We start from the raw sequence: 24,450 nt of genomic DNA, 5'->3' as shown, positions 1-24,450 counted from the left end.
TAAAAGGATACGCCATTGGCATCTCATTAATTCTTACTGAGAACAGCAGAGGCATTAAAAAGTTTCTGGGAACTCTATGAGAAATGTAAATTGTTATCTCCACTACACTTACTTACATGTATCTAATGGGAAGATAGTGGGACTTAGTGTTAGAGAGTAGATGGGGGACAAAGGAGAAGCTACACGAATAAATACAACAAGTGGAAAGTACCTGCCCCATTCCTAAAAGGATTAGCTGGCAAGGCTGGCACTTGGTAGCCAAGAGAATCCTCCAACCCCACTCTCCATCTTTATTAATTCTGGAGGCCTCAAGAATCCAGTTAAAATTCTCTGGCCAATGGTCTCTGCGACTGCCTCTACACTAGGGACAAGCAGCAGCCTGAGAGCATTTGAGCCCAGTCTGAGAAACCTTTAGCCCCAAAATGAGACTAACGGCTCCAAGCAGGAGGGCTGGGATCTGGAGGGGAGAGAGGAGAGTCCAGGAAGACCTTATGGCTGGAGGCCATGGAAAACCGGTGTCAAGGCCCAAGAGATCCATTTGTCCATTACAAGAGGTGACTGACATCTTCTGCTACTGCCTTGAGTATAGAAATTTAAAAAATAAAAAATAAAAAGCTTGCAGCTTGCAGCAAGAAAATGCCAGTGTGCAATTGGGTGACTAATGACCAAAAAACCGGGAAAATGAACAGCTTACTTGCTCTCTGTCTCAAGTTTATCTTCTCCCCTGAAATCTCTCATAGCCCTAATGAACACAAACAAAAGTCTCTTCCACAGATAGGCTACTTCTCAGCTTCAGTCGCCTCCTGTGCTGGCTCTGGGGGTTCTGGAGGCGGCATCTCTTCCGGAGAGCTAGAGTCCTCTGGCATCTCGCTTGAATTCAGATGCTCTGTTGGTGCCTACGAAGAAAAGATATCATATTTGACACAGTGTTCTCCTTCAAAATCCAAATGCAAAGAATCTGCAGACACTAAACTCTTCCTCTGAACCCCGCAACCACACTGATACTACAGACATGCAGCCACGAGCCCAAACTTAAAGCCAAGACCAGGCTATCTGCTTCTCAGCAAGATGCGACACAGGTAGATTTGAGCTCTATCCTTAATTGTCTTCATGGACTGATTTCCCACTATCACTCATAATAATAATAGTAATAGGGAGCACAAATAACTGCATATGTCAGGCACTCCCCCACCTCCCAAAAGAATGTTATAATGTTCTTGTCTAACATAGCTTGAACCAATAGTTCTCAATTCTGTTTCTGCCCTAACACACACCTCACTAGAACTGCAATTCTAAACCAAAGAAGGTAGGGTGTCAAAATGTTGATGGTCAGATGTGGTTTGAAAATGCCCTCTTAGTGATTCTAAAACACTACCCTTCCCCACATTCAGCTGAGAATCACTACTGTAGATTGTAACAATTTGAAATCAGACTCATCTAAAAAGTGATATTTAAAATGATGACAATAATACATAAACCTGGCTTTGCTGGACGTTAAAAATTAGCAACAGGCATTTGATCTAGCAGTTAAGCCAGCAGTTGGGACACCCACATCCCATTATCCGAGTGCCTGGGTTTAAGTCTCAGATATGCTTGGGGTTTTTTAAAAAGATTTATTTATTTATTTTAAAGGCAGAGTCAGAAAGAAGCAGAGGCAGAGAGAGAGAGAGAGAGAGAGAGGGCGGGCGGGCTTCCATCTGATGGTTCACCTCCCAAATGGCTCCAGCAACAGCTGGAGCTGGGTTGATTTTAAGCCAGGAGCCTAGAGTTTCTTCTAGGTCTCCCATGTGGCTGCAGGGGCCCAAGGATTTGGGCCATCTCCCACTGCTGTCCCAGGCACATTAGTAGGGAGCTGGATCAGAAGTGGAGCAGCTGGGACTCAAACCAGCACCCATATGGGAGTGCCTACACTGCAGGCAGCAGCTTTACCTGCTACGCCACAGCACTGGTCCCTCAAATATGCTTCTAATTCCAGCTTCCTGTGAATGTACACCCTTGGAGGCAACCCTGTTGGCTCAAATAACTAGGCCTCTGCCACTCACATGGGAGTCCTGGATTGCATTCCCAGCTCCTGACTTTAGTCTGTGAGCCAGGTCATTCTGAGCATTTTGGGAGTAAACCACAAATAGGATCTCTCTCTCTCTGTCTCTGTCTCTGTCTCTGTCTCCATCTCTGTCTCTCTCTCTCTCAAATAATAACAAAATTCAAAATAAAATTCAAAATTCAGAAAAAGCTAAGTAGTGAGCAACGATTTACCTTACAAAAAGCATTCACTTAAGAGTAGGATCCCATTTAAAAACAAAGTTCAATTCTACTAAAAATATTTTAGAATAAGTTTCATAAGATTTCAGGATACAAGGCCAATATACAAAAATCAACTGTATTTCTACATACTGCCAATAAACAATCTGAAAATAAAATTAGGAAAAAAACCCTCATCTACAATAATAGCAAAAAGAATAAAATACTTATGATAAAGCAGTGAAAGTATAAAACTTACATTCTGAAAGCTACAAAATATTGCTTAAAAATTAAAGATAATCTTAAACAGATGCAAAGACAGCTCATATTAATGGCTCCGAAGTCAAATTTGCTAAGATGGCAATATTCCCCAAATTGATCTAGAGATTCAATGCAATTCCCATTAAAATTCCAACTTGCTTCTTTGCAGAAACTGATGAGCCGATCCTAAGATTCATATGGAAATTCAAGGGATCTAGAATATCCAAAGTTGGAAGACTCACATTACCCAATTTTAAAACTTACTACAATACTAACATAACCAAGACAGTATGGACTGCCATGAGAACAGATATACTGATCAATAGTTGAGAATCTAGAAATAAACTCTCACATTTATGATCAATTGATCTTTGACAAGGACTGAAAAAAGGCTAGTTTTTTCAACAAATGATACAATGGCAATGGAATATCTATAGGCAAAAGAAAGAATACAGATCCCCTACCTCAAAGCATATATAAAAATGAACTAAAAATGGATTAAATATCTAAGAGATAAAACTATAAAATTATTACAAGGAAACAAAATATCAATCTTCATGACATTAGATTAGGCAACGGTTTCTTAGATATGACACCAAAAGTATAAGCCACAAATGAAAACTGAGTAAATTGGATTACATCAAAATTTAAAACTTTTGGGCTTCAAAGGTTACCATCAAGAAATTGAACAGACAATCCATAGGATGAGAGAAAATAATTGCAAATCATGTATCTGGCAAAGGACTTGTATATAAATTATATAAAGAACACTTACAACTCAACAACAAAAAAGATAAATAACTCAATTTTTAAAATGGAGAAATTATCCAAATATACACTTCTCCAAAGAAAATATACAAGTGCCAAAGAGCACATGGAAAGATGCTCAATATCATTAGTCATCAGGAAAATATAAATTAAAACCACAATGAACCCACATCACACCCACTAAGATAGCTATGTTCAAAATGTCAGATAATAGTTGCCAAGGATATAGAGAAACTGGAAACCTCACATATTGTTAGTAGGGATGTAAGATGGTACAACTACTTTGGAAAAGAGTTTAAAATTGCCCCAAAAGGTTAAATACAAGGGTACGCCTACGAACAAAAGTTCATAGAAAAATGGAATTAAAATAGAATTTTATTTTGGTGCTAAAATTTTTGAAATTCATGCTTGACTTTTTTAGTACCCAATTTTCCACGAACTTTCTGAAGACCCCTCATAAACTTTTTTTTTTCTTTTTGACAGGCAGAGTGGATAGTGAGAGAGAGACAGAGAAAAAGGTCTTCCTTTTTGCCATTGGTTCATCCTCCAATGGCCACTACGGCTGGCGCATCGTGCTGATCCGAAGCCAGGAGCCAAGTGCTTCTCCTGGTCTCCCATGCGGGTGCAGGGCCCAAGGACTTGGGCCATCCTCCACTGCCTTCCCGGGCCATAGCAGAGAGCTGGCCTGGAAGAGGGGCAACCGGGATAGAATCCGGCGCCCCAACCGGGACTAGAACCCAGTGTGCCGGCGCCGCAAGGCGGAGGATTAGCCTGTTAAGCCACGGTGCTGGCCGTCATAAACGTTGAGTTACCATCTGACTCAGAAATTATATTCTCAGGTATATAGCCAAGAGAAATAAAAACATGTCCACATAAAAACTTATACATGGGGGCCGGTGCTATGGCATAGTGGGTAAAGCCGCCACCTGCAGTGCCAGCATCCCATATGGGTTCTAGTTCGAGTCCTGGCTGCTCCACTTCCAATCCAGCTCTCTGCCGTGGCCTGGGAAAGCAGTAGAAGATGTCGTCCCAAGTGCTTGGGCCCCTGCACCCACATAGGAGACCCGGGAGAAATTCCTGGCTCCTGGCTTTGGATTGGCACAGCTCCAGCCATTGCGGTAATCTAGGGAATGAACCAATGGAAGACCTCTCTCTCTCTCTCTCTCTCTCTCTCTTTCTCTCTGCCTCTGTCTCTCTGTAACTCTGCCTTTCAAATAAATGAATTAATGAATATTTAAAAGACTTGTACATGGATGTTCACAGTTATATTACTCATAATAATCAAAAGATGTAAATAAATCAAATGTCTACCAACTGATGAATGGATAAATAAATGTAACATAACTGTATGCTGGAATATTATTCAGCACATAAAAGAATGAAGTACTGCTCTATGCTACCTTGAAAATATAAAGCTAAGTAAAAGAAGCTAGTCACAAAGGGCCACATATTGTATGAGTCCATTTACATGAAATGTAAAGAAGAAACAAATCTACAGCAAAAGGAATTAGATTATTAGTTGCCTAGGGATGGGCTGGGGAAGTTAAAGAGAAGAAGAATGACTGCTAATGGGTACAGAGCTTCTGAGGGCAGGGGTAATTAAAATATTTTTAAATTGATTGTTGTGATGATTGTACAACTCTATAAATACACTACAAACAAGTGAATCATCCATTTTAAATAGACTATATGGTATGTGAATCATCTCTAATAGAGCTCTTAGGAAAAAAAAAGTTTAGGGGCTGGTGCTATGGCATAGCGGGTGAGGCTGCCGCCTGTAGTGTCGGCATCCCAGATGGGCGCCGGTTCATGTCCCGGCTGCTTCACTTCTGATCCAGCTCCCTGCTATGGCCTGGGAAAGCAGTGGAAGATGGCCCAAGTCCTTGGGCCCCTATACCTATGTGGGAGACCTGGAGGAAGCTCCTGGCTCCTGACTTGGAAGCACAGCTCCAGCCATTGCAGCCAATTGGGGAGTGAACCAGCGGATTGAAGACCTCTCTGTGTGTATGTGTGTGTGTGCCTCACCGTCTCTCTCTGTGTAACTCTTTCACATATAATAAATAAATCTTTAAAAAAGAGAAAAAAGTTCAAATAATAAGAACATACTTGACAAAACACATCTTGAGCAGGGCAGCTGGGAGACTTTCCACAACATCTGCATATTCCAGGAAGGAAGCCTCTTTCTCCCAAGGTAACCCCATCACTAACTCCAACATCATCCCTGACCCCTATTTTTGCCCCTACACGCTTCCCTCATCAAGGCACCCTTCAGGCTGCTGAGGAGTAGTCTGATTTCACGTCTCTCAGCTCCACTAGATTAATGAGCTCCTTGAGAGCAGGGACAGTCTGCCTTGCACACTGCGGTACCCTCAGCACCTAGCAGAGTAGCTGGCACAGAGAAGCTGCTTAAAAGTAAATCTCAAAGAAATGAATACAGTTCAATCTACTTTCAAAAGCACAGAGATCTGAAGGCAGTATCAAGACAGAAGAGAGAAAAGATAGGGAAGCCAAGGTGATCAGGATACAAAATTGCCTAACTATATCATATTTCTAAACTGTAAAATTAGCCTGCACCCTCTCTAGCATCAACTTAGCCTTAAGTCAGAAACACTTACTGGGCTTTGTGGCAAGAGGCTGCTACTGGTCTCTTGAGTACTGGGAGGTCGACTTCCACTTTCCTCCAGTGGCAAAATACCCCTTCGATCCAGCACACTGAAGGAGACAGGAGAGTTAATCAAGGAATTGGCATTCACTCCTCCACCCACACAGCCCACTGAACATTGCTGTGTATATTAAAAAACATAAACTAGGCCTTTGGCAATCTAGCCTGATCTGGGCACATGCCTCCTATCTTTCATTCACTTTTTCTTAGACAAACCAGTGCCATATTAACTAGGGTACAAAAAAATGAAACAGCATCCATTCAAAACAACCAGCCCATAGTCTATGGCCCATGTAGATATGCTATCAAGTCACAATCCTTAGGGAGACCTTTTTTGATACCACAAGGTCACATTCAGAAGAATGTATCAGACCAGGTAACAGGATTAGGTTAAGTTGTTCATTCCAAGAGCGCCAGGACCTTTTAGTCTCCTAAGTACCTGGGGGGCAAGGGGCCACACAGCACTTCACAGCAGTTCTTCACAATGTTGCCATGGCTATAGGGATTCTGGACGCGATTCTTCCCTGTCCATGATCCTTTGATCTGCAAGATAAAAGCCAAGGCTTACATTAAAAATTGTTTTGAAGGGGCCAGAGTTGTGGTGCAGCAGGGTAAACCACCACTTGTGATGCCAGCATACCATATCTAGAGTGCTGGTTCGAGTCCCAGTTGCTCTGCTTCCCATTCAGTCCCCTGTTAATGCACCTGGGAAAACATCAGAAGATGGCCCAAGTATTTGGGCTCCTGCTACCTATGGGAAAGACCCAGATGGAATTCCTGGCTTCTGGCTTTGGCCTGGCTAAGTTCTGACAGGCAGTTGCGGCCATTTAGGAAGTAACCAGCTGATGGAAAATTAGTCTCTCTCTGTCTCTCTCCCCATCAAACAATAAAAAATAAAAATAAAAATTGTTTTGGAGACATATAGCATGGGATGATGAAAAAGTTCTAGAAATGGGGCTAACACTGTGGTGCAGCAAGCAAAGCTGCCACCTGCAGCGCTGGCATCCCATATGGGTGTTGGTCCGAGACCTGACTGCTCTACTTCCAATCCAGCTCCCTGCTAATGCACCTGGGAAGGCAGCAGAAGATGACTTGAGTGCTTGGGCTCCTGCCACCCACATGAGAGCCCCGGAAGAAGCTTTTGGCTTTGGTCTGGCCCAGCCCCAGCCATTGCGGCCATTTGGGGAGTGAACCAGTAAATGGAAGACCTTTCCCTCTGTGTCTCTCCTCTCTGTAACTGTACCTTTCAAATAAATCACTAAATCTTATATTAAAAAAAAGTTTTAGAACTGCATGGTGGCAATGATTAACAATATGAATGAATTATACATTTAAAAATTGCTCACTAGGCTAATCCTCCGCCTTGCGGCGCTGGCACACCAGGTTCTAGTCCCGGTTGGGGCACCGATCCTGTCCCGGTTGCCCCTCTTCCAGGCCAGCTCTCTGCTGTGGCCCGGGAAGGCAGTAGAGGATGGCCCAAGTGCTTGGGCCCTGCACCCGCCTGGGAGACCAGAAGGAAGCACCTGGCTCCTGGCTTGGATCGGCGCAGCGCGCTGGCCATGGTAGCCATTTGGGGGGTAAACCAATGGAAGGGAGACCTTTCTCTCTGTCTCTCTCTCACTGTCTAACTCTGCCTGTCAAAAACAAATAAATAAACATAAAAATAAAAATAAGTATTTATTCAGTACAACTGTCTTGAGTCATTCCAAATCTAGAGGCACCATCTGGCCTTTAAGAACCTATAAACAGTTAATGACCTTGTACCCATGTAAACTTTTCAACCTCTTCATCTTTTTTCTTTTTTAAAAAAGATTTATTTGTTTATTTGAAAGATGGAGTGACAAAGAAACAAAGGGACACACACACAGAGAAAGACAGAATCTTCCATCTACTAGTTCAGTCCCCAAACGGCCACACCAGCCAGGGTTAGGCTAGGCTGAAGCCATGAGCCAGGAACTCCATCTAGGTTTCCCACACAGGTGGCAGGTGTCCAAGTACTTGGGTCACCATTCGCTGCCTTCCCAAGCACATTAGCAGGAAGCTGGATCAGAAGTAGAACAGCCAGGACTCGAACCAGCATTCCAACAGAATGTCACATGCGGCAGTTTAACCCACTACACCATGCACCGTGCATGGGACTCTATTTGAGGGGCAGTGAGAAAGAGAGAGTGAGAAAGAGATAAAGAGCTCCCAAGCACTCGTTCACTCCTCAAATGCCCACAACAACCCACATTGGGCCAGGCCAAAGCCCAGAGCCAAGAACCCAATCCAGGTCTCCTATGTGGGTGGCAGGAGTCCAGTCACTTGAGCCATCACCACTGTGCCCCACCATGTGCATTAGCAGGAAGCTGGAATCAGTAGCAGAGTCAGAGCTGGGACTCGAAGCCAGGTACTGAGATACAGGATGCTGACATCCCAATCAGTATCTTAACTGCTAGGCCAAATACCTGCCCTTCAATCTCTTTTTCTTAGTGCCCTATAGGCACCCAGCTCCAAACAAAGCAGTCTGTTTCTCTTCCACACATCTAATATTCTCTCATAGCAGGTTTCTGCTTGCCTCAACCTCCTGGGCTGAAGATTCAGCTCTCTAGCAGGTAACAATAGAATAAGCTTTTGGGAGGAAAATACATGGTGAGGAGAAAAGAAGTTGACTCACGTCTTCATTGGTTGTCTGGTTGAGAGCCACGAGGAAAGTGTGAAATCCAGTCAGTCCCACAACGGACCATAGTGTGAAGAAGCAGATGAGAACTTCTAGAACAGTGAGGTGAGGTTAAGGAATGATGAAGAAGCTACATCAGGGAACTCCATGACACCAGTCACACCATCTTTACCTCTTGGAATGTATATCATAAAAGGCCAAGTATCCATATAAAACAAAAGATAAATTCTAAACTCATTGGATAGATCCCTTATGAAAAGTAAAGGATTTCTGCTTATTTACTACAAACAGATCTCTAGTATATTTAAGTGGATACCTATTTATTTATCATTGGCCCTTGGAAGGTGATAGCTAGGAGGGGGTCAAAGCTAAACAATGTTGGCCATCACTGCCAATGAAAATCTCATCAAAAAATAAACTTTTTAAATGAAAAATTAGTGGGAGAAAATGATTTATAGACATCTCATCTGAATCTGCTTTTCAGAAATGCTGCCTTAGCTGTAACAGGATGATGGGGCTTCCGGTAAGCAACATGAGAGGTGTATTTAGGCAAAGTAGTCTACTAGAGGAGACAGGGCTGAGCCTGGGATAAGAAGGACTTGGAAGAGAGACAGCCACAAAGTGGGTGAAGGAAAGACCTCCTTTTAAGCCCTGGCCATCTTCCATTCTGGTTTTTATCACTAAGACTACATTTTTTATTTTAGACTTTGGCACTCTCCAATGTTTGAAAAACTAGGTGGTGGGAGAACTGCAGGGAAGAAAAATGCTGGAAAGTAGTTTAAGAAGGCTTCACAGGACATACTGCCAGGGAGGATATGTTCCAGGAGTTTCTTTCAACGTCTCCAGAAAGCCAATTTTCAAGGATTCTGTGAAATTAAGAGGGGTAGAGAGAAAAATTAGTGAATTCAGTCAAAACTACACACTCTCCTAGTACCTGCTCACTTCCTTCCCTCCCTATCACGTGTTACACACTGGCAAGAGATAAGCTCTCACACAGGCAAGGGTGAGAATTCTCACCTTCAATTGGTAGACTAATTACAAAAGAGTTCATATTTCCAGTGCAAGACCAGGTACTGGACTAGAGAGCTGGGCATAAGCCAAGCCTTGAGCCTAGCCCTCAACTACAGACATGTAGGGGGATACTAACAGATGAAAGAAATCAGAAATAACCACCAAAAACAATCCTCTCCTTACCTATCTGTGCCACTTCCTCGTTTAAAATACAGCTCAGAGCTTCTCTCTTTGGAAGCTGTCTTCATTCAGACCACTCCTTTAACTCCACATCCCATCTGCCCTTAGATGTGTGGATATGTGTGTGTATGTGCAAGGTTACCTCAAGTTCATGGAAAATGGAGTTAAAAGGTCAGTTTATTTTGGTGCAAATATAGAATATCTGGTGGTTTTATTTATTTTTATTTATTTAAGAAGCAGACAGAGATTTTTCTATCCACTGGCTCACTCCCCCAAATGCCTACAATACTCAGAGCTGTCTAGGCCAAAGCCAGGAGCCAAGAAATCAATTTGCATGACAGGGACCCAAGTAATCGAGCCATCACCTGCTGCCTCCCAGGGTGTACACTAGCAGGAATCCAGATCAGAAGCAAAGGGAGGGGCTTGAACCCAGGCATTCTGATATGGGATGTGGGCATCCCAAGTATCATTGTAACCAGCGCACCAAAATAAATTCATCTTTTAATTCTATTTTCCCTGAACTTTTTGAATCATCCTCATATTTTCTTATTTCCAAAAGCAGACCATAAGCTACTAAAAAGTATTTCTTGGCTAAAACCCTTTCTACCACTTAGCACAAAGCAGGTGTTACAAGGCAGTAGAGAGAATGCCAAAACACACCCCCAACCTTTGGGATCACTTTAGAAATGCCCAATACTCTGGTCTAGACCAGTAATTAAGACCAGGTTCTCTGCAGAGAGCCAGTGAGAAGGCCAAATCCTCAGTAAACACTGCTGTTAGCTGAGGTTTGCAGCCCTGCTCCCGAACAGATGGTAGTGCTAATTTTTAACTGGTCCTACAGTGCCTTCACCACAACAAAGGTCCCATCAGGAAACCCAACCACCTCCTGTCCCAAGCTGTCCTCAAGTCTTCCCAATCTCATGGCTATTCCAACAACAGACACTAGCCCCACATACTCACTGAGTGCCACATAGACGATGTTAAAGGCGAAGACATAAATTGTGAGCAGGGAGAGAGAAAGGATGAAGAGGTAGAAGTAGCGGTAGTTCCTCTTTCCAACACAATTCCCCACCCAGGGGCAGTGATGGTCGAAGCGTTCTGTGGGAGAAAGACAGAGTCCAGTGCCAAAGCCTCCAGAACAAAGGGCAACCCTGCCATGCACATAACACCTAATTCAAAGAGCTCCAGTGTCACTGTCTATTTCAGTTGAGAAAACATGCAATTCTTTCACTTTTTAGAAATGTTCATACAACCATCTCACTTGTCTCCACAGTCAACCTGGAAGTTGGGCAAAAGGGAATATACTTCCTCCCATTTCATAGATGAGGAAACTAAGGCACCATGCAGTTAAGTGATCTGCCCCTATTTGCCAATTAAAGCTGAGACACGGTTTTCTCACATAAAAACCTTAGCAGATGGGCCTACTAAGTTCAAGAAAAATAAATAGATGAAAATAGTCAAAGAAAATCTGAAGAATGAGTAGCGCAGTTTTTCTTCACCTCCACTTATTAAAACCATAAAACTATAATATATTTTAGTGGTATGGCATAGCTCAATAATGGAAAGAGCCCAAAAACAGACTCTAGAATATGTAAGAGTTTACTCTCCAATAAAACACAGCATTACAAAATCAATGATGAAAGAAATGTATTATCTCATAAACAATCCTGAGACAATTGGCTAATTGGTAGAAAATAAGGGTGGATTTTTTCCCCCTCACACTATTTGTCAAAATAAATTCCAGATGAATTAAAGAATAAGTGTAAAAACAAAGTCAATTCATTAAAATGAACACTGTAAAAACAGATGGACATTTATTCTCTGTATAGAAAAAATACATTCTAAGCATGATGGGAAAGATAACAAAGAAAAATAGATTTTATTCCATAAACTTTAGGAAAATATTCAGTGTATGTTAAAAATACTTTTAAAAAACAATGGCAATGTACGTTAATTTGTATCTGACTATACAAAAAATTCTTACAAATTAGTAAGAAAATACAAACATTTTCTCAAGTATATAGTCAAATGTTATTTGAAAGTTGATAAGAAAGTACATCTTAAATGTCTTCACCACATACACACATACACAAACACACACACAAACTGTCAACTGTGTAAGGTAATGGATATGTTAATTTGATTATGGTTCATCACAGTGTATACTTATGTCAAATTATCACATTGTACTCCTTGAATACATGTACTTTTTGCCAATTATACCTCAATAAAACTGAAAATAGAAATTTATATATATAAAACAAACAGCAAAAACAGTTCATAAATACAGTATAAACATGTCTAATTCTCTACAAATTCACTAATAATTCAGTGCAATGTAGTAAAACAGTAAGATTCTTGTCACCTATCAAAATAAGAATATAAATAACAACACCTAGTGTTAGTGAGAACAGGATACTCCAATGCACTGCTTGTGGGAATAGAAATTGAAAGAATATTTCCAGAAAGCAATTTGGCAGTATGTATCAAGAACCTTAATAATGTTCATACTCCTTTGGCAGAATAAATCCATTTTCAGCCATTTTTCACAAGGAAATGGAGATGCACACAGAAATTTAAGTTCAACAATGTTCTATTCAATTTTTTGTGGTAAGATATATAACATACAATTTTCCATCTTAACTATTTTAAGCATACAATACAGTGGCATTAATTACATTCACAATATTGTACAACTATCACCACTGTCTACATATGCAACCTTTTATTACCCCAAACAGAAATTCTGTAGCCATTAAGCAATAGCTCTCTATTTTCCCCTTTTCCAAGGCCTGGCAACTTCTAATCTTGTCTATCTATGAATTTGCCTATTCTAGATGTTTCATGTAAGTGGAATCATACAATACTTGTATTTGTCCTTTTGGGTTTGACTTCTTTCACATAGCATGTTTTAAGGTTCACCCATGTTATAGCATGCATCAGTACTTCATTACTTTTTGTAACTGAGCAATATTCCATTGCATGTATATGCCATATTTTGTTTTTGTTTTTTGTTTGTTTGTTTGTTTTTGACAGGCAGAGTGGACAGTGAGAGAGAGAGACAGAGAGAAAGGTCTTCCTTTGCCGTTGGTTCACCCTCCAATGGCCGCTGCGGCTGGCGCATCGTGCTGATCCGAAGCCAGGAGCCAGGTGCTTCTCCTGGTCTCCCATGGGGTGCAGGGCCCAAGCACTTGGGCCATCCTCCACTGCCTTCCCAGGCCACAGCAGAGAGCTGGCCTGGAAGAGGGGCAACCGGGATAGAATCCAGTGCCCCAACCGAGACTAGAACCTGGTGTGCCGGCGCCGCAAGGCGGAGGATTAGCCTGTTAAGCCACAGCGCCGGCCACCATATTTTGTTTATTCATCCATCTGATGAAGGACATTTGGATTGTCTCCCCCTTTTGGCTACTGTAAATATTGATGCAACGAACACTGGCCTACAACTAAGTTTTCAGTCCCTATCTTCAATTGAATATTGTTATGAACTGACTTGTACCCCTTTATGAGTAATAGCAGATAGGACCTTTAAGGCTGTTACTAAGGTTAAATGAGTTCATAAGGGTAGAGCCCTAATCCAATAGGACTGGTGTCTTTATAAGAAGAGGATGAGATGCTAGGAGTGTATGAGTACAGAGAAAAGGCCATGGTAAAGACACAGCAAGAAGGCAACCATCTGCAAGTCACAGAGAAAGGCCTCACCAGAACCCAACCCTGCTAGCACCTTCATCTTAGACTTCCAGCCTCCACAACTGTAAGAAAATAAATTTCTGCTGTTCAAGCCACCCAGTCTATGGTATTTTGTTATGGTAGCCCAAGCACACTAATACAAGTATATACCCAGGAGTAGAATTTCTGGGTCATATGGTAATTCTATGTTTAACTTTTTAAGGAACTGCCAAACTGATTTCCATAGCAGCTGCATCATTTCACATTCCCACCAGAAATGTATGGAATTCCAATTTCTCTACATTCTTAAGTCTAATAATTTTGAGTGCAATGTTAAAATAATGAATAACATCTAATGAGAGGAGACTGCCTAAGTGAATTAGAATATAACCATATGATGGATTATGTAATCTTTAAAATAACCTATTTAAAAATATTTATTAAGATGTAGAAAAATGCATGGTCTATGTTAAAGGACAAAAACAGATTAAAAAACTATCATATATGGTCCAATTCTGCAAATGAGAATCTGGAAGGAAATACAGCAAAATGGAGAGTGAGGTTAGAATTAAACTTTAGTTATACTTTTTTACTTCCCATGTTTTTCTACAATGAATATGTACTGTTTTAGGAATCATAGACTCCAAAAAGAAAATAAAATATATCATTCTTAAATAGCAGTAAGCTGTTTACTGGTCAAAAAAATGAGGCTGTAAGAATGGTGCATCTTTTGGTTTTAACAATATAAGAGCTCTTCAAAAAGTTCATGGAAGTGTACGCTATAAAAAAATCTATGTACAGATTTCAAAAAAAACTTTGCACCAAAATAAACTTATCTTTTAATTCTGCTTTTCCACAAACTTTTTGAAGAATCCTCATATATCTTTCTGGGAAAGGGAAGGAAGCAATAGAGAGGAATGACATGTCCAAGGTGTTAGGGTAATCTTAAGGTTAAGAATTAAAGATAAAGCTTCATTTTAAGCAAATCTGCCATGTAAAAGAACTAGAAAAATGCAGATTGATATAGATAGATGTTTCTCACAGTGCTTTAAATAACACTTTTTTCTGGTAATACATGTTCATTTTAGACAACTTGAAAAAAAAAAGCAAGTAAACAAAAATCACTCAGAATCCCATAACCCATAGATAATGAGCCACAGCATTCTGGTGTATTTTTTTGCCTATCTCTTTACACATCTTTACATTTTGTATGATACAACTGTGATCACAATGTAAACGTAGCCTAGCTCCTATTTATGTCACTTAGTTTTCTGATTTGAGCTTTTTCCATAAGGTCTAATTTATGAATATCCTGTAATTTATTTGACCACTCATCTACTGATGAACTACTAGGTTCTTTCCAATTTTTCATTATCACAACAGTCCTGAGGAAACACTCCCACCCCTAGATGTTTTACCACATCTTTGATTCCCTAGAAACCAAATCACTGGCACCAAAGGATGCTCATGTTTTAAGACTTCATCATCTTTATTAGACTGTCTTCCCAAAAGTTTGCTCCAATTTATATTCCTATCAGTATAGAACTAGGCATTATCTGGTTTTCCTTGTTAATTCTGTAGATATGAAAAAAACACTTTTTTCATATTTATTTCATGTTAACTAGACAATTGCATTTCTTGCTTTATGAACTGTCCAGATTTCTAGTGGAATGTTAGTAGTGTCTTAAAAAATGGTTTTTTCTTTACATTTTAAGAATATTAATGAGAACGAATTATTTATGAAAACCTCACATCAGATCTTTTCTAAATATTGTTTCTTGGTTTATTTGAAATTAATTTCAGTGTATAAAATCCCAACTACATACAGCTTCGAACCACAAGAAGCCAGATACAGCTCCGTAAACTCTGTCTGAAGAATTGGCAAGCAGGAAAGTGGGAACTCAGGCATTCTACATGGAATACAGAATGTCTGAAGGCTCCCTAATAATATCAGCAATTTCACACATATGCCTATCGATAGGCACATCCATGGTCTGTATCTGATCTTCCCCCGGGTTCAGCACACAGGAGGCAATGACCGCAATGAAGGCCCATACGTGGATGTAAGCACAGACCCCTATCTTATGCACACACATATACCCGCCACTCTTGCAGCAGCAGCAGGAAAAGAAGAAACAGCTTCAGAATAAGGTCTGTTTCAGTTTCATCTCACACTAATTACATGAACTTAATACAAAAGCACTTCATCTGTAAAATGGGGATAACATTGATCTCACAGAGCTGTTATGAGTCTTAAATGAGAGACATAAAATGCACTTGGCATGGTGCCCTGTAGGTAGTAGGAACTCAATAAACACTAGTAACTTTCCTCTTCTTGGGAGCACTGCTTCTCATAGATGCTCCTTCCCTCCTCAATACTGCCCTCCTGTGGATGAGGATCCTCCTCCCCTCTGTAAGGTGGGCCCTGCGGGGACAGATCCAGCAGAGGAAACCCTCCATGCCTAAAGTTGTAATTTCCTATTTGGATTTAAAAATAGAAATCAACTAGAAGATATTTAAATTGTGACTTGACCTACACAAGTAAGTTGATTGACACTTGCTCAAGAACTTGTTTCCTATCTCAATTTCCTATCTAAATCTAGTTTGTTTTCCATTTATCTTCCCACTCCTACTGATTTTTCCCAAGAATTGCTGACTACCCCAACCCTCTTGTTCAACTCAGCCTTTCCCCAAGTCAACATCCCCTTGGTTTTACTCACCCACACAGTTGTCACAGATGCTGCAGTGGGAGGCCCGGGGAGGCCGGAAGATCTTACATGTATAACAGTATTTCAGTTTCACAATCTGGTTGTTTATCTGGAAATTCTTGATACGCGGGGGTGGTCGCTGGCCCTGGGGCACCGCGCCGTTAGTAGCTTCTATAAATCAGTAAAGACAGCTCATATCAGTACTAGCCATTATTTGAGCCCCAAAATCTCAGCACCTCTCTAAAAGAAATGGGCATGATCAAAGGTTGCTAGGCCATAGTCTTCTCTAGGTGAGCATTTCCAGACTACTTTCTTTTTTTACATATAGATTTTTAAATTGTACTTTATTTATTTTCATTTTTTTATTTGCAAAGCAGAGAGATAGAAATCTTTTATCTGCTGGTTCACTCCCCAAATGCCTTCAACAGTTCTGGCTAGGCCAGGCCAACACCAGCAGCCCAGAACCTAAACCAGGTCTCTCACAGAGGTTCAGGGAACTCAAGCACTTGAGCCATCATCAGCTGCCTCCCAGGGTGCACATCAGCAGGAAGCTGCATCAGAACAGAGGAGCTGGGACTTGAACCATGTACTTTGATACAGGATGCCAGCATCTCAAAACACATTCATCCCCAGATGAGACTTTTCACATCACACAGTGTCCCCTCCCAAAATTCCACTGCATGCCAAGCAATTCTGTTGTACACATGTGAAAAAGTATTTCTTCTAGTTCTTTTTTATCTGATTGCGAAGAAAAAGATGATAAAAGAAAAAATGGCTAAAATATGAAATGAAAACCTATAATTTCATTAATAAAGAAATAAAAATTATGGGGCCAGCGCTATGGCATAGTGGGTAAAGCTGCTGTCTGCAGTGCCGGCATCCCATATGGGCACCGGTTCAAGATCCAGCTGCACCACTTCCAATCCAGCTCCCTGTTAATGCACCTGGGGAAGCAGTGGAAGATGGCCCAAGTCCTTGGGCCCCTGCCAGCCACGTGGGAGACCCAGATGGAGTTCCAGGTTCCTGGCTTCAGCCTGGCCCAGCACCAGCCATTGCAGCTATTTGGGGAGTAAACAGCAGATAGAAGATTTCTTTCTATATATACATCTCCCTCTCTGTTACTCTGCCTTTCAAATAAATAAAAATAAATCTTTTTAAAAAATAAGATCAGGAACAAGCATTTGGCCTAATGGTTAAGGCACCAGTTAAGATGCCCATCCGTATCACAGTGCCTGAGTTCAATTCCCAGGTCTGGCTCCCGGCTCTAGTTTCCAGCTAATGCAGACCCTAGGGGCTCCTGTCACCCACATGGGAGACCTGGATTGATTTCCCAGCTCTTAGCTTCAGCCCAGCCCAATCCCAGCCCAGCCCCACCCCAGCCACTGCAGGCATTTAGGGAATGAAACAGCAGATAGGAGGTGCTTCACTGTCACTCTCTCTCTCTCTCTCTCTCTGTACCTCTCAAATAAATAAATAAAATGTTAAAAAAATATACTTATCATAAAAAACATAAAACATAAAAAGGAAAGATAAAAATCACTGATAGTCTCTCAGTTCAAATATTCATACATTTTAGTGTATTTCCTTCTAATGTTCTCTTAACAGATAAGTAAATATGATTTTTAAAGTGTAAGATCATATTATAAATGAAATTTTTATCATGAATTATTTATATAACATTAGACTATAAATATTTACTTATGGTTATAATTTTTTTCTAAAATACCATTATTGGTAATATCCCATGATATGTGTGTTCTGTGATCTATTTAACCATTCCAGATTGTTGTGCATTTAGTTGTCTCTGGTTTTTTATTAGTTAAAGGCTGTTGCACATAAAAACTCAGAACATTAAAGATAATAGCTTAAATCCCCTTTGATCACCACTCCAATCCAAGTCCCCTCCTCCATCCCCCAAGAATATATCCATGTGTTAAAATTAATTTCTAAAACAGAGAAAAAAAGAAAAGTATGTTGAAATCTGAGCAGTAATACATTAAGTTGCTGGCACTAGAACAACTACATTCATATTTTAAAAAGAAACGATGCACTAGAAATTCTTCTACAGTAATCTGTCAAAATTTTCCGATTATTTCCTTTAGCTAAACCCTCAGAGAAGTAGAATCACCAGGTCAAAGAGCATGAACCCTTAAAGCCCATGTTCCTTATTGCCAAACAGGTTCCCAGATAGAATGTATGAATTTGCATGCCTGTCCATCCACAGTATATGCGAGTGCCTGTTTGGTTGCACCCTTTCCATGCAGTATAATTCTAAAAACAGAATTTTTTCTATTCACTTTGATTTTAAAAATATCTGCCATATGGAACATTTTTCCTTTTTTTTTTTTTGTGGAGTGGGGTAGATGCTGTGAAATCAAACAATAACAGTATGTCAGTCTGAAAAGGATGGGGATTGCTATTCATTAGAAACTGGTATAAGTAGCAGTATGCCATCTTAATATTCCTTTGCATCTGCTTTACATGACGGCACCTGGGAGACAGGGGTCATGGTTCACCCTCCCCAGGAGGCCACCATGAGGCAAGGGCATCACATGACTTCTCTCTCCATTCTGCCACACACAGCATAGCCAGTACTGGGCTGAATATAAGCTGACAAAGGCTTCCTACCATAAACACATATGAACTCAAGAATGTACTTTTCTATTGAGAAACATGCTAAATGCGCAGGTCACACATGACAGCTTGACTCTGGGCCTCTGGCTCAGTGATGAGGTGGAAAAGAGGTAACCTTGTTAACAACCTGCTGTGAGATGCAAGAGACAAGTAGAGGCACAGACTTGAACTCGGTTTCTCTGTATGTGAGAATAGACAGGGGATTATAAAAGAATAACCCAGATGGAGAAAAAACAGCACTCGTAACTCTCCCTCACTATCTTGCTCTTCACTACCTCCAGTTTCTGCCAGGCCTCCTGAGAACTCCAGCTGAGCTGACATACCTCACCTCTCCTTTCTCCCCACTACTCCCACCTCACCCCACCCCTGAGTAGTTCTAGCTCAAAGGGGTATAAGCCGATTGCTCCTCAGCTCAACTAACACAGGCTGAAATTTTTCAAAAAAGAAAATTAAGGGGGCCGGCGCTGTGGCATAGTAGGTTAAGCATCCACCTGCAGCACTGGCATCCAATATGAGTGCCAGTTCAAGTCCTGGTTGTTCCACTTTTTTTAAGATTTATTTATTTATTTGAAAGGCAGAGCTACAGAGAGAGAGAAGGAGAGGCAGAGAGAAAGAGAGAGAGAGAGAGAGAGAGAGAGAGAGAGAGGTGTCTTCTATCTGTTGGTTCACTCCCCAATTGGCTGCAACGGCCGGAGCTGCGCCAATCTGAAGCCAGGAGCTAGGAGCTTCTTCTGGGTCTCCCATGTGGGTACAGGGGCCCAAGCACTTGGGCCAACTTTTATTGTTTTCCCAGGCCATAGCAGAGAGCTGGATCAGAAGTGGAGCAGGCTGGGACTCGAACTGGCATCCATATGGGATGCCGGCACCGCAGGAGGCGGCTTTACCTGCTACACCACAGCACCGGCCCCTGCTCCAATTCTGATCCAGCTTCCTTCTGGTAGCCTGGGAAAGCAGCAGAAGATGGCCCAAGTGCTTGGGCCCCTGCACCCACGTGGAAGATACAAAAGAAGCTCCTATCTCCTGGCTTCGGATCAACTCAGCTCCTGCAGTTGCAGTCATTTGGGGAGTGAACCAGCAGATAGAAGACCTCTCTGTCTCTCTCTCTGTAACTCTGCCTCTCAAGTACATAAATAAATCTTTAAAAAAAAGAAATATTAAGAAGCTGGGGGGCCGGCGCCACAGCTCAATAGGCTAATCCTCCACCTGTGGTGCCAGCACACTGGGTTCTAGTCCCGGTCGGGGCACTGGATTCTGTCCCGGTTGCCCCTCTTCCAGGCCAGCTCTCTGCTGTGGCCCAGGAGTGCAGTGGAGGATGGCCCAAGTGCTTAGGCCCTGCACCCCATGGGAGACCAGGAGAAGCACCTGGCTCCTGCCTTCAGATCAGCATGGTGCGCTAGCTGCAGCGCGCCGGCCGCGGCGGCCATTGGAGGGTGAACCAACAGCAAAGGAAGACCTTTCTCTCTCTCTCTCTCACTGTCCACTCTGCCTGTCAAAAAAAAAAAAAAAGCTAGGGGAAGGGGCCAGCACTGTGGCATAGCAGGTAAAGCCACCACCTGCAGTAGCCGGCATCCCATATGGGCACCGGTTCAAGTTCTGGCTGCTCTATTTCCAATCCAGCTCTCTGCTATGGCGTGGGAAAGCAATAGAAGATGGCCCAAGTCCTTGGGCCCCTGCACCCACGTGGGAGACCCAGAAGAAACTCCTGGCTCCTGGCTTCAGATTGGCACAGCTCTGGCTGTTGCAGCCATCTGGGGAGTGAACCAGTGGATGAAAGACCTCTCTCTCTCTCTCTCTCTCTCTCTCTGTCTCTCCTCGCTTTGTGTAACTCTGACTTTCAAATAAATAAATAAATCTTTTTTAAAAAGCTGGGGAAAACATACCTAAAATAAAAGAAATACAAAAGCAAATAAGTCTTCAAAGTGACCTGAAAGAACTAAAGGCTAGCAGCCACAGACTGTGCTTTACTGGCTGGGCATCTTGGACTAACAAGTCCTGGGTCCCTTTCTCCTACTCTGTCTGGCTTGCATGCCGACTCAAGCTACTGGTGTACTGACCTTGAGAAACCCTCTGATAGGCACTGTTGGTCTGGCAGGCTCCCCTCCCTCCTAGCTCTTACAGTACAGTCTTCTTTCCCACTGTAAGCTCCTAGGATACCCCCTCAGCTAGGACTGGAGTGTTCAGCTTGAATTCCGGAAGCCACCCTGGTTCCTAAACACTGTAGCACTTCATCTCTGTCACCTTGATTAATTTTTTTAGATTATTTATTCGGAAGGCAGAGTTACAGAGAGGAAGGGAGAGACAGAGAGAGTAAGAACTCCCATCTGCTGGTTCACTCCCCAAATGGCTGCAACGGTCAGGGCTAGGCTGGGCCAAAGCCAGGAGCCAGGAGTCAAGAGCTTCTCCCGGGTCTCCCACGTGAATGCAGGGGTCCAAACATCTTCCACTGCTTTCCCAGGTGCATTAGCAGGGAGCTGGATTGTAAGTGGAACAGCCAGGACTGGAACTGGTGCCCATACAGGATGCCAGTGTTGCAAGTGGTGGCTTAACCCACTACATCACAACGCCACCCCTTGCCCCCACCAAGATTCTGACCCTGAACTGCAAACTGCACAGCCCTAAGACTGTAACTGCTTCCTTGACTCTCCTAGAAATCTCAGTGGTTCCTGGTGCCACAGCTATCCCTCTCACCTCGTGAGTCCTCCCTGAAGCAGTCATGGGCCAGGGAGCCCATGATTGTGCTTCAGAAAATCTATGAATCCCTGAAATTACATCCAAAATTGTGTGTATGCACATGCATATAAGAATATTTTATGGGGATAAGGTTCACAGCTTTTATTCAAAAAAATCAAGCACGTTGGTGACCCCCTAAAAAGCAAAAAATCAATCCACTTGGGAACAACGCAGCAGGATCTTGGTAACAAATCTTCCCGAAACACCGCCCAACACAGAGGAAAAACAAAACAGGTGACATTAGAATCTTACCACACCTGCCTTCTCGAACTCACTGGGTGGTCATGATCTCAGATTGAGGATCTCAGAGGGGAAAGGGTAGAAGTGACTATTTATCTGCAACTACTATTATGATTCCATTACCTAACTGATTAGGGCCACCCACTACACAGCAGCTTGCCAGCTGGCTGGAAGACTCACCTATCTCCATTTCTATGAATGCTGCTTCATCTGGCAGGGCCCGGGGAATCACTCCAGGGTCACTGAAGCTTGTCCTCAACAGTGTAGCCATGGAGAAAAGGAACAGCATGGCAGCAAACACAGGTATGGCAGGAGACAGCTGAACAGCCAGGTAGCGGCACCTGAAGAAAGCATGTAATTCAACATTTAGGTCAACCTACCCTGTACTGATCTCCAATTGTTACAAGTATGTCATTCTGGCCTCCACACAAAATGAACAGTACCTCTTGGGAAGAGACCATGTTATTTACTTCTTTTGAATTGTCTCAAACCTTTAACATAGTAGGACCTCAACAACTATTTAATTGATTGGTATCAATTATATCAGACAGAAGACAGTCTGAAGAACCAACCCCCCACCGACCATGCCATGCCCAGGCCCTCCCATCAGCCCACTTGGAGCCATATTTCCTCCGCCTCAGGAAAGGCTCACACCTAGTAAGGACAGGGAAGCTACTGAGTCTGGATCTGTTAGCATCACAAGTTGATCTCATTTTGTGAATATCCAAGGCTTTTCATAGCCCTTATCTAGCACTAGGGCTGAGCAAAATGAGGAGGGAGAGAAGATGAGGACCAATCAGGAACAGGCTCACAGTGTCAGTCAGAGGCTGTCTCAGCATGCATCAAGGCCAAAGAAAAGGTTCAGGGCCTCTGAGTGACTGCAAAGCCATTCTATGTATCCTCAAAATCACCAGCAAGGTAATAGGACAATCATATCTTCTTAGTACCCCTTCCTACCATTACGTTCACTGCTCTTTCACCTCATAATGCACCTGGAAGGACATTCTTCTTTCTCCCTGGATAGCCCAACTCAACTCATCACAGAGGTCCTGGAGACATCAACACAATCATTGCTATCAACACAACTACAATTTATGGAGTGCTTACCATATGCATGCCAGGCCACTACAATAAGCTCTGTAAGCATTCTCTCATCTGACTCATACTAAATCTAGGAGGTAGATTCCATTATACCCATTGGACAGATAAAGAATCTGGAACTGAAAGAAGGCTTCCCTCCTCTCCAAAAGGCCTATGCTAAACTGTACTAACTCCTCCCTCTCTACTCCTTGTAGTCTTCCTTGCCAGAGCCTATTTCCTAGCTGTTTCTCAGTATGTGGACTGCATCTCCCCCAGCTGGACTTCCTAAGAGCAAGAACCTAGTCGTCTTGGCTGAGAACACTTGGGTTCATATTCTGGCTCTACCAGCTGCTAGTAGCATGACCTAGTTCACGTCAATCTCCTTATCTGTAAAATGAGGGTAATAACAGTACTTGATGGGGTCACTGTGTGGAACAAATGCACTAACATAAATCAGGTGCTTAGAACTGACTTGACACATAGCAAATGCTAAGTAAATGTTAGCTATTAACATTATCATTATGATTTTATATTTCCCAGATTCCAATACAAGTGAGGGAATAAAGAAGCTATCAATAACTACTTGTTGATCTGAGCTGAATTTAAGGTCAAATAAATTGGGAATGTGTGATGAGAGTTATCACTGCCCTACTTCTATTCTCCTCCTCTTGAGGCACATTTCTCCTTGAAAACAGAAATCTTCACTTGGAGGCAGACTATAAGTGGATGAGCAAAGAGGAGAAAGAGAGCAGAGAAAATAAGCTAAGGAAAAAAGCTTACCTCATCAGCGTGGGGAATAAGCAAGCTGCTTCCATTCAGAGCAAATGTTTAACCCCAGGTTGTATATTCACTGCAGTTTCAGAATTACTCCCATGAGATCTTCCTCCCCCCAATCCCAGTCTCCCTGCCACACACAATTGCATGAGCAAGGGAGTGCAAACCAACTGTTATATTAGGCTAAGCACTTGGTGATGAAGGTGAATATATATATATATATAAACACACACACACGTATATAAAATCTGGAAAATGATTTTAGCCGCTTTTTTGCTTGCCTTCCTGTTTGTTTTTAACAATTCCTTGGTTTTACCTTGCTTTTTAAAGATTTACTTCCTTCTCCTAAAAGAATCGGAGAACTGAAGATCTGGCAGCCTAGTTCAGGGTAACTAGTTTGTGCATATCACTAGCCTATGGATTACACTGCTTTCCATTGTCCCCCTTCATTGGTACAGACGTAATTAAACAGTGAATTCAGACAAGAAAATCATCGCCACTTATCAGGGACCCAAAGGACACCGGAGAAGCACAAGACTTTGTTTTTGTGAATAAGACAAGTGAAATCACCACACTGACAAAAAAAGAGCCTTCTTCCTAGTCACTGCCCATTGAAGACAAAGAAGTAACATCTTCAGGACTCAAACTGCCCTGGGTGTACAATCTCCAATCAAAAGCCTTAGAAAAATCAGAGCTATCTGATTGGCCACCAAAGAGGATTTTTTTTTTATTAAAGGAAAAAGATACAGAGTAGAACAGCCAGGGGGACAAAATCCAAAATTAATACATTAACCCATGCACAGAAAGACCAAAACTTTAGACCTAAATCCAGTTCT

The 24,450-nt window shown here is 42.1% G+C and overlaps 1 protein-coding gene across 2 annotated transcripts in view; it reads right to left on the bottom strand.

Annotated features, from left to right (window-relative positions):
* ZDHHC9 (zinc finger DHHC-type palmitoyltransferase 9) overlaps nucleotides 1-24,450 on the bottom strand; it is a 39,053-nt gene continuing 14,603 nt past the window's right edge. The window contains exons 3-10 of one of the 2 annotated variants that reach the window (XM_062183934.1): nucleotides 21,941-22,101; nucleotides 16,169-16,327; nucleotides 10,743-10,880; nucleotides 9,411-9,457; nucleotides 8,589-8,693; nucleotides 6,372-6,475; nucleotides 5,886-5,982; nucleotides 1-896 (exon numbers count right to left, since the gene is read on the bottom strand). In XM_062183934.1, coding sequence (XP_062039918.1) covers nucleotides 780-896; nucleotides 5,886-5,982; nucleotides 6,372-6,475; nucleotides 8,589-8,693; nucleotides 9,411-9,457; nucleotides 10,743-10,880; nucleotides 16,169-16,327; nucleotides 21,941-22,101 — 928 coding nt within the window. In that variant the 3' untranslated portion in view covers nucleotides 1-779. The remainder of the gene's footprint in view (nucleotides 897-5,885; nucleotides 5,983-6,371; nucleotides 6,476-8,588; nucleotides 8,694-9,410; nucleotides 9,458-10,742; nucleotides 10,881-16,168; nucleotides 16,328-21,940; nucleotides 22,102-24,450) is intronic. The other variant, XM_062183935.1, reaches the window with a different exon arrangement.

This window comes from Lepus europaeus, chromosome X, assembly GCF_033115175.1.
Source record: "Lepus europaeus isolate LE1 chromosome X, mLepTim1.pri, whole genome shotgun sequence".
NCBI classification, from domain to species: domain Eukaryota; kingdom Metazoa; phylum Chordata; class Mammalia; order Lagomorpha; family Leporidae; genus Lepus; species Lepus europaeus.
The sequence above is the reverse complement of the archived record's forward strand: the minus strand, read 5'-3'. Positions and strand labels throughout refer to the sequence as shown.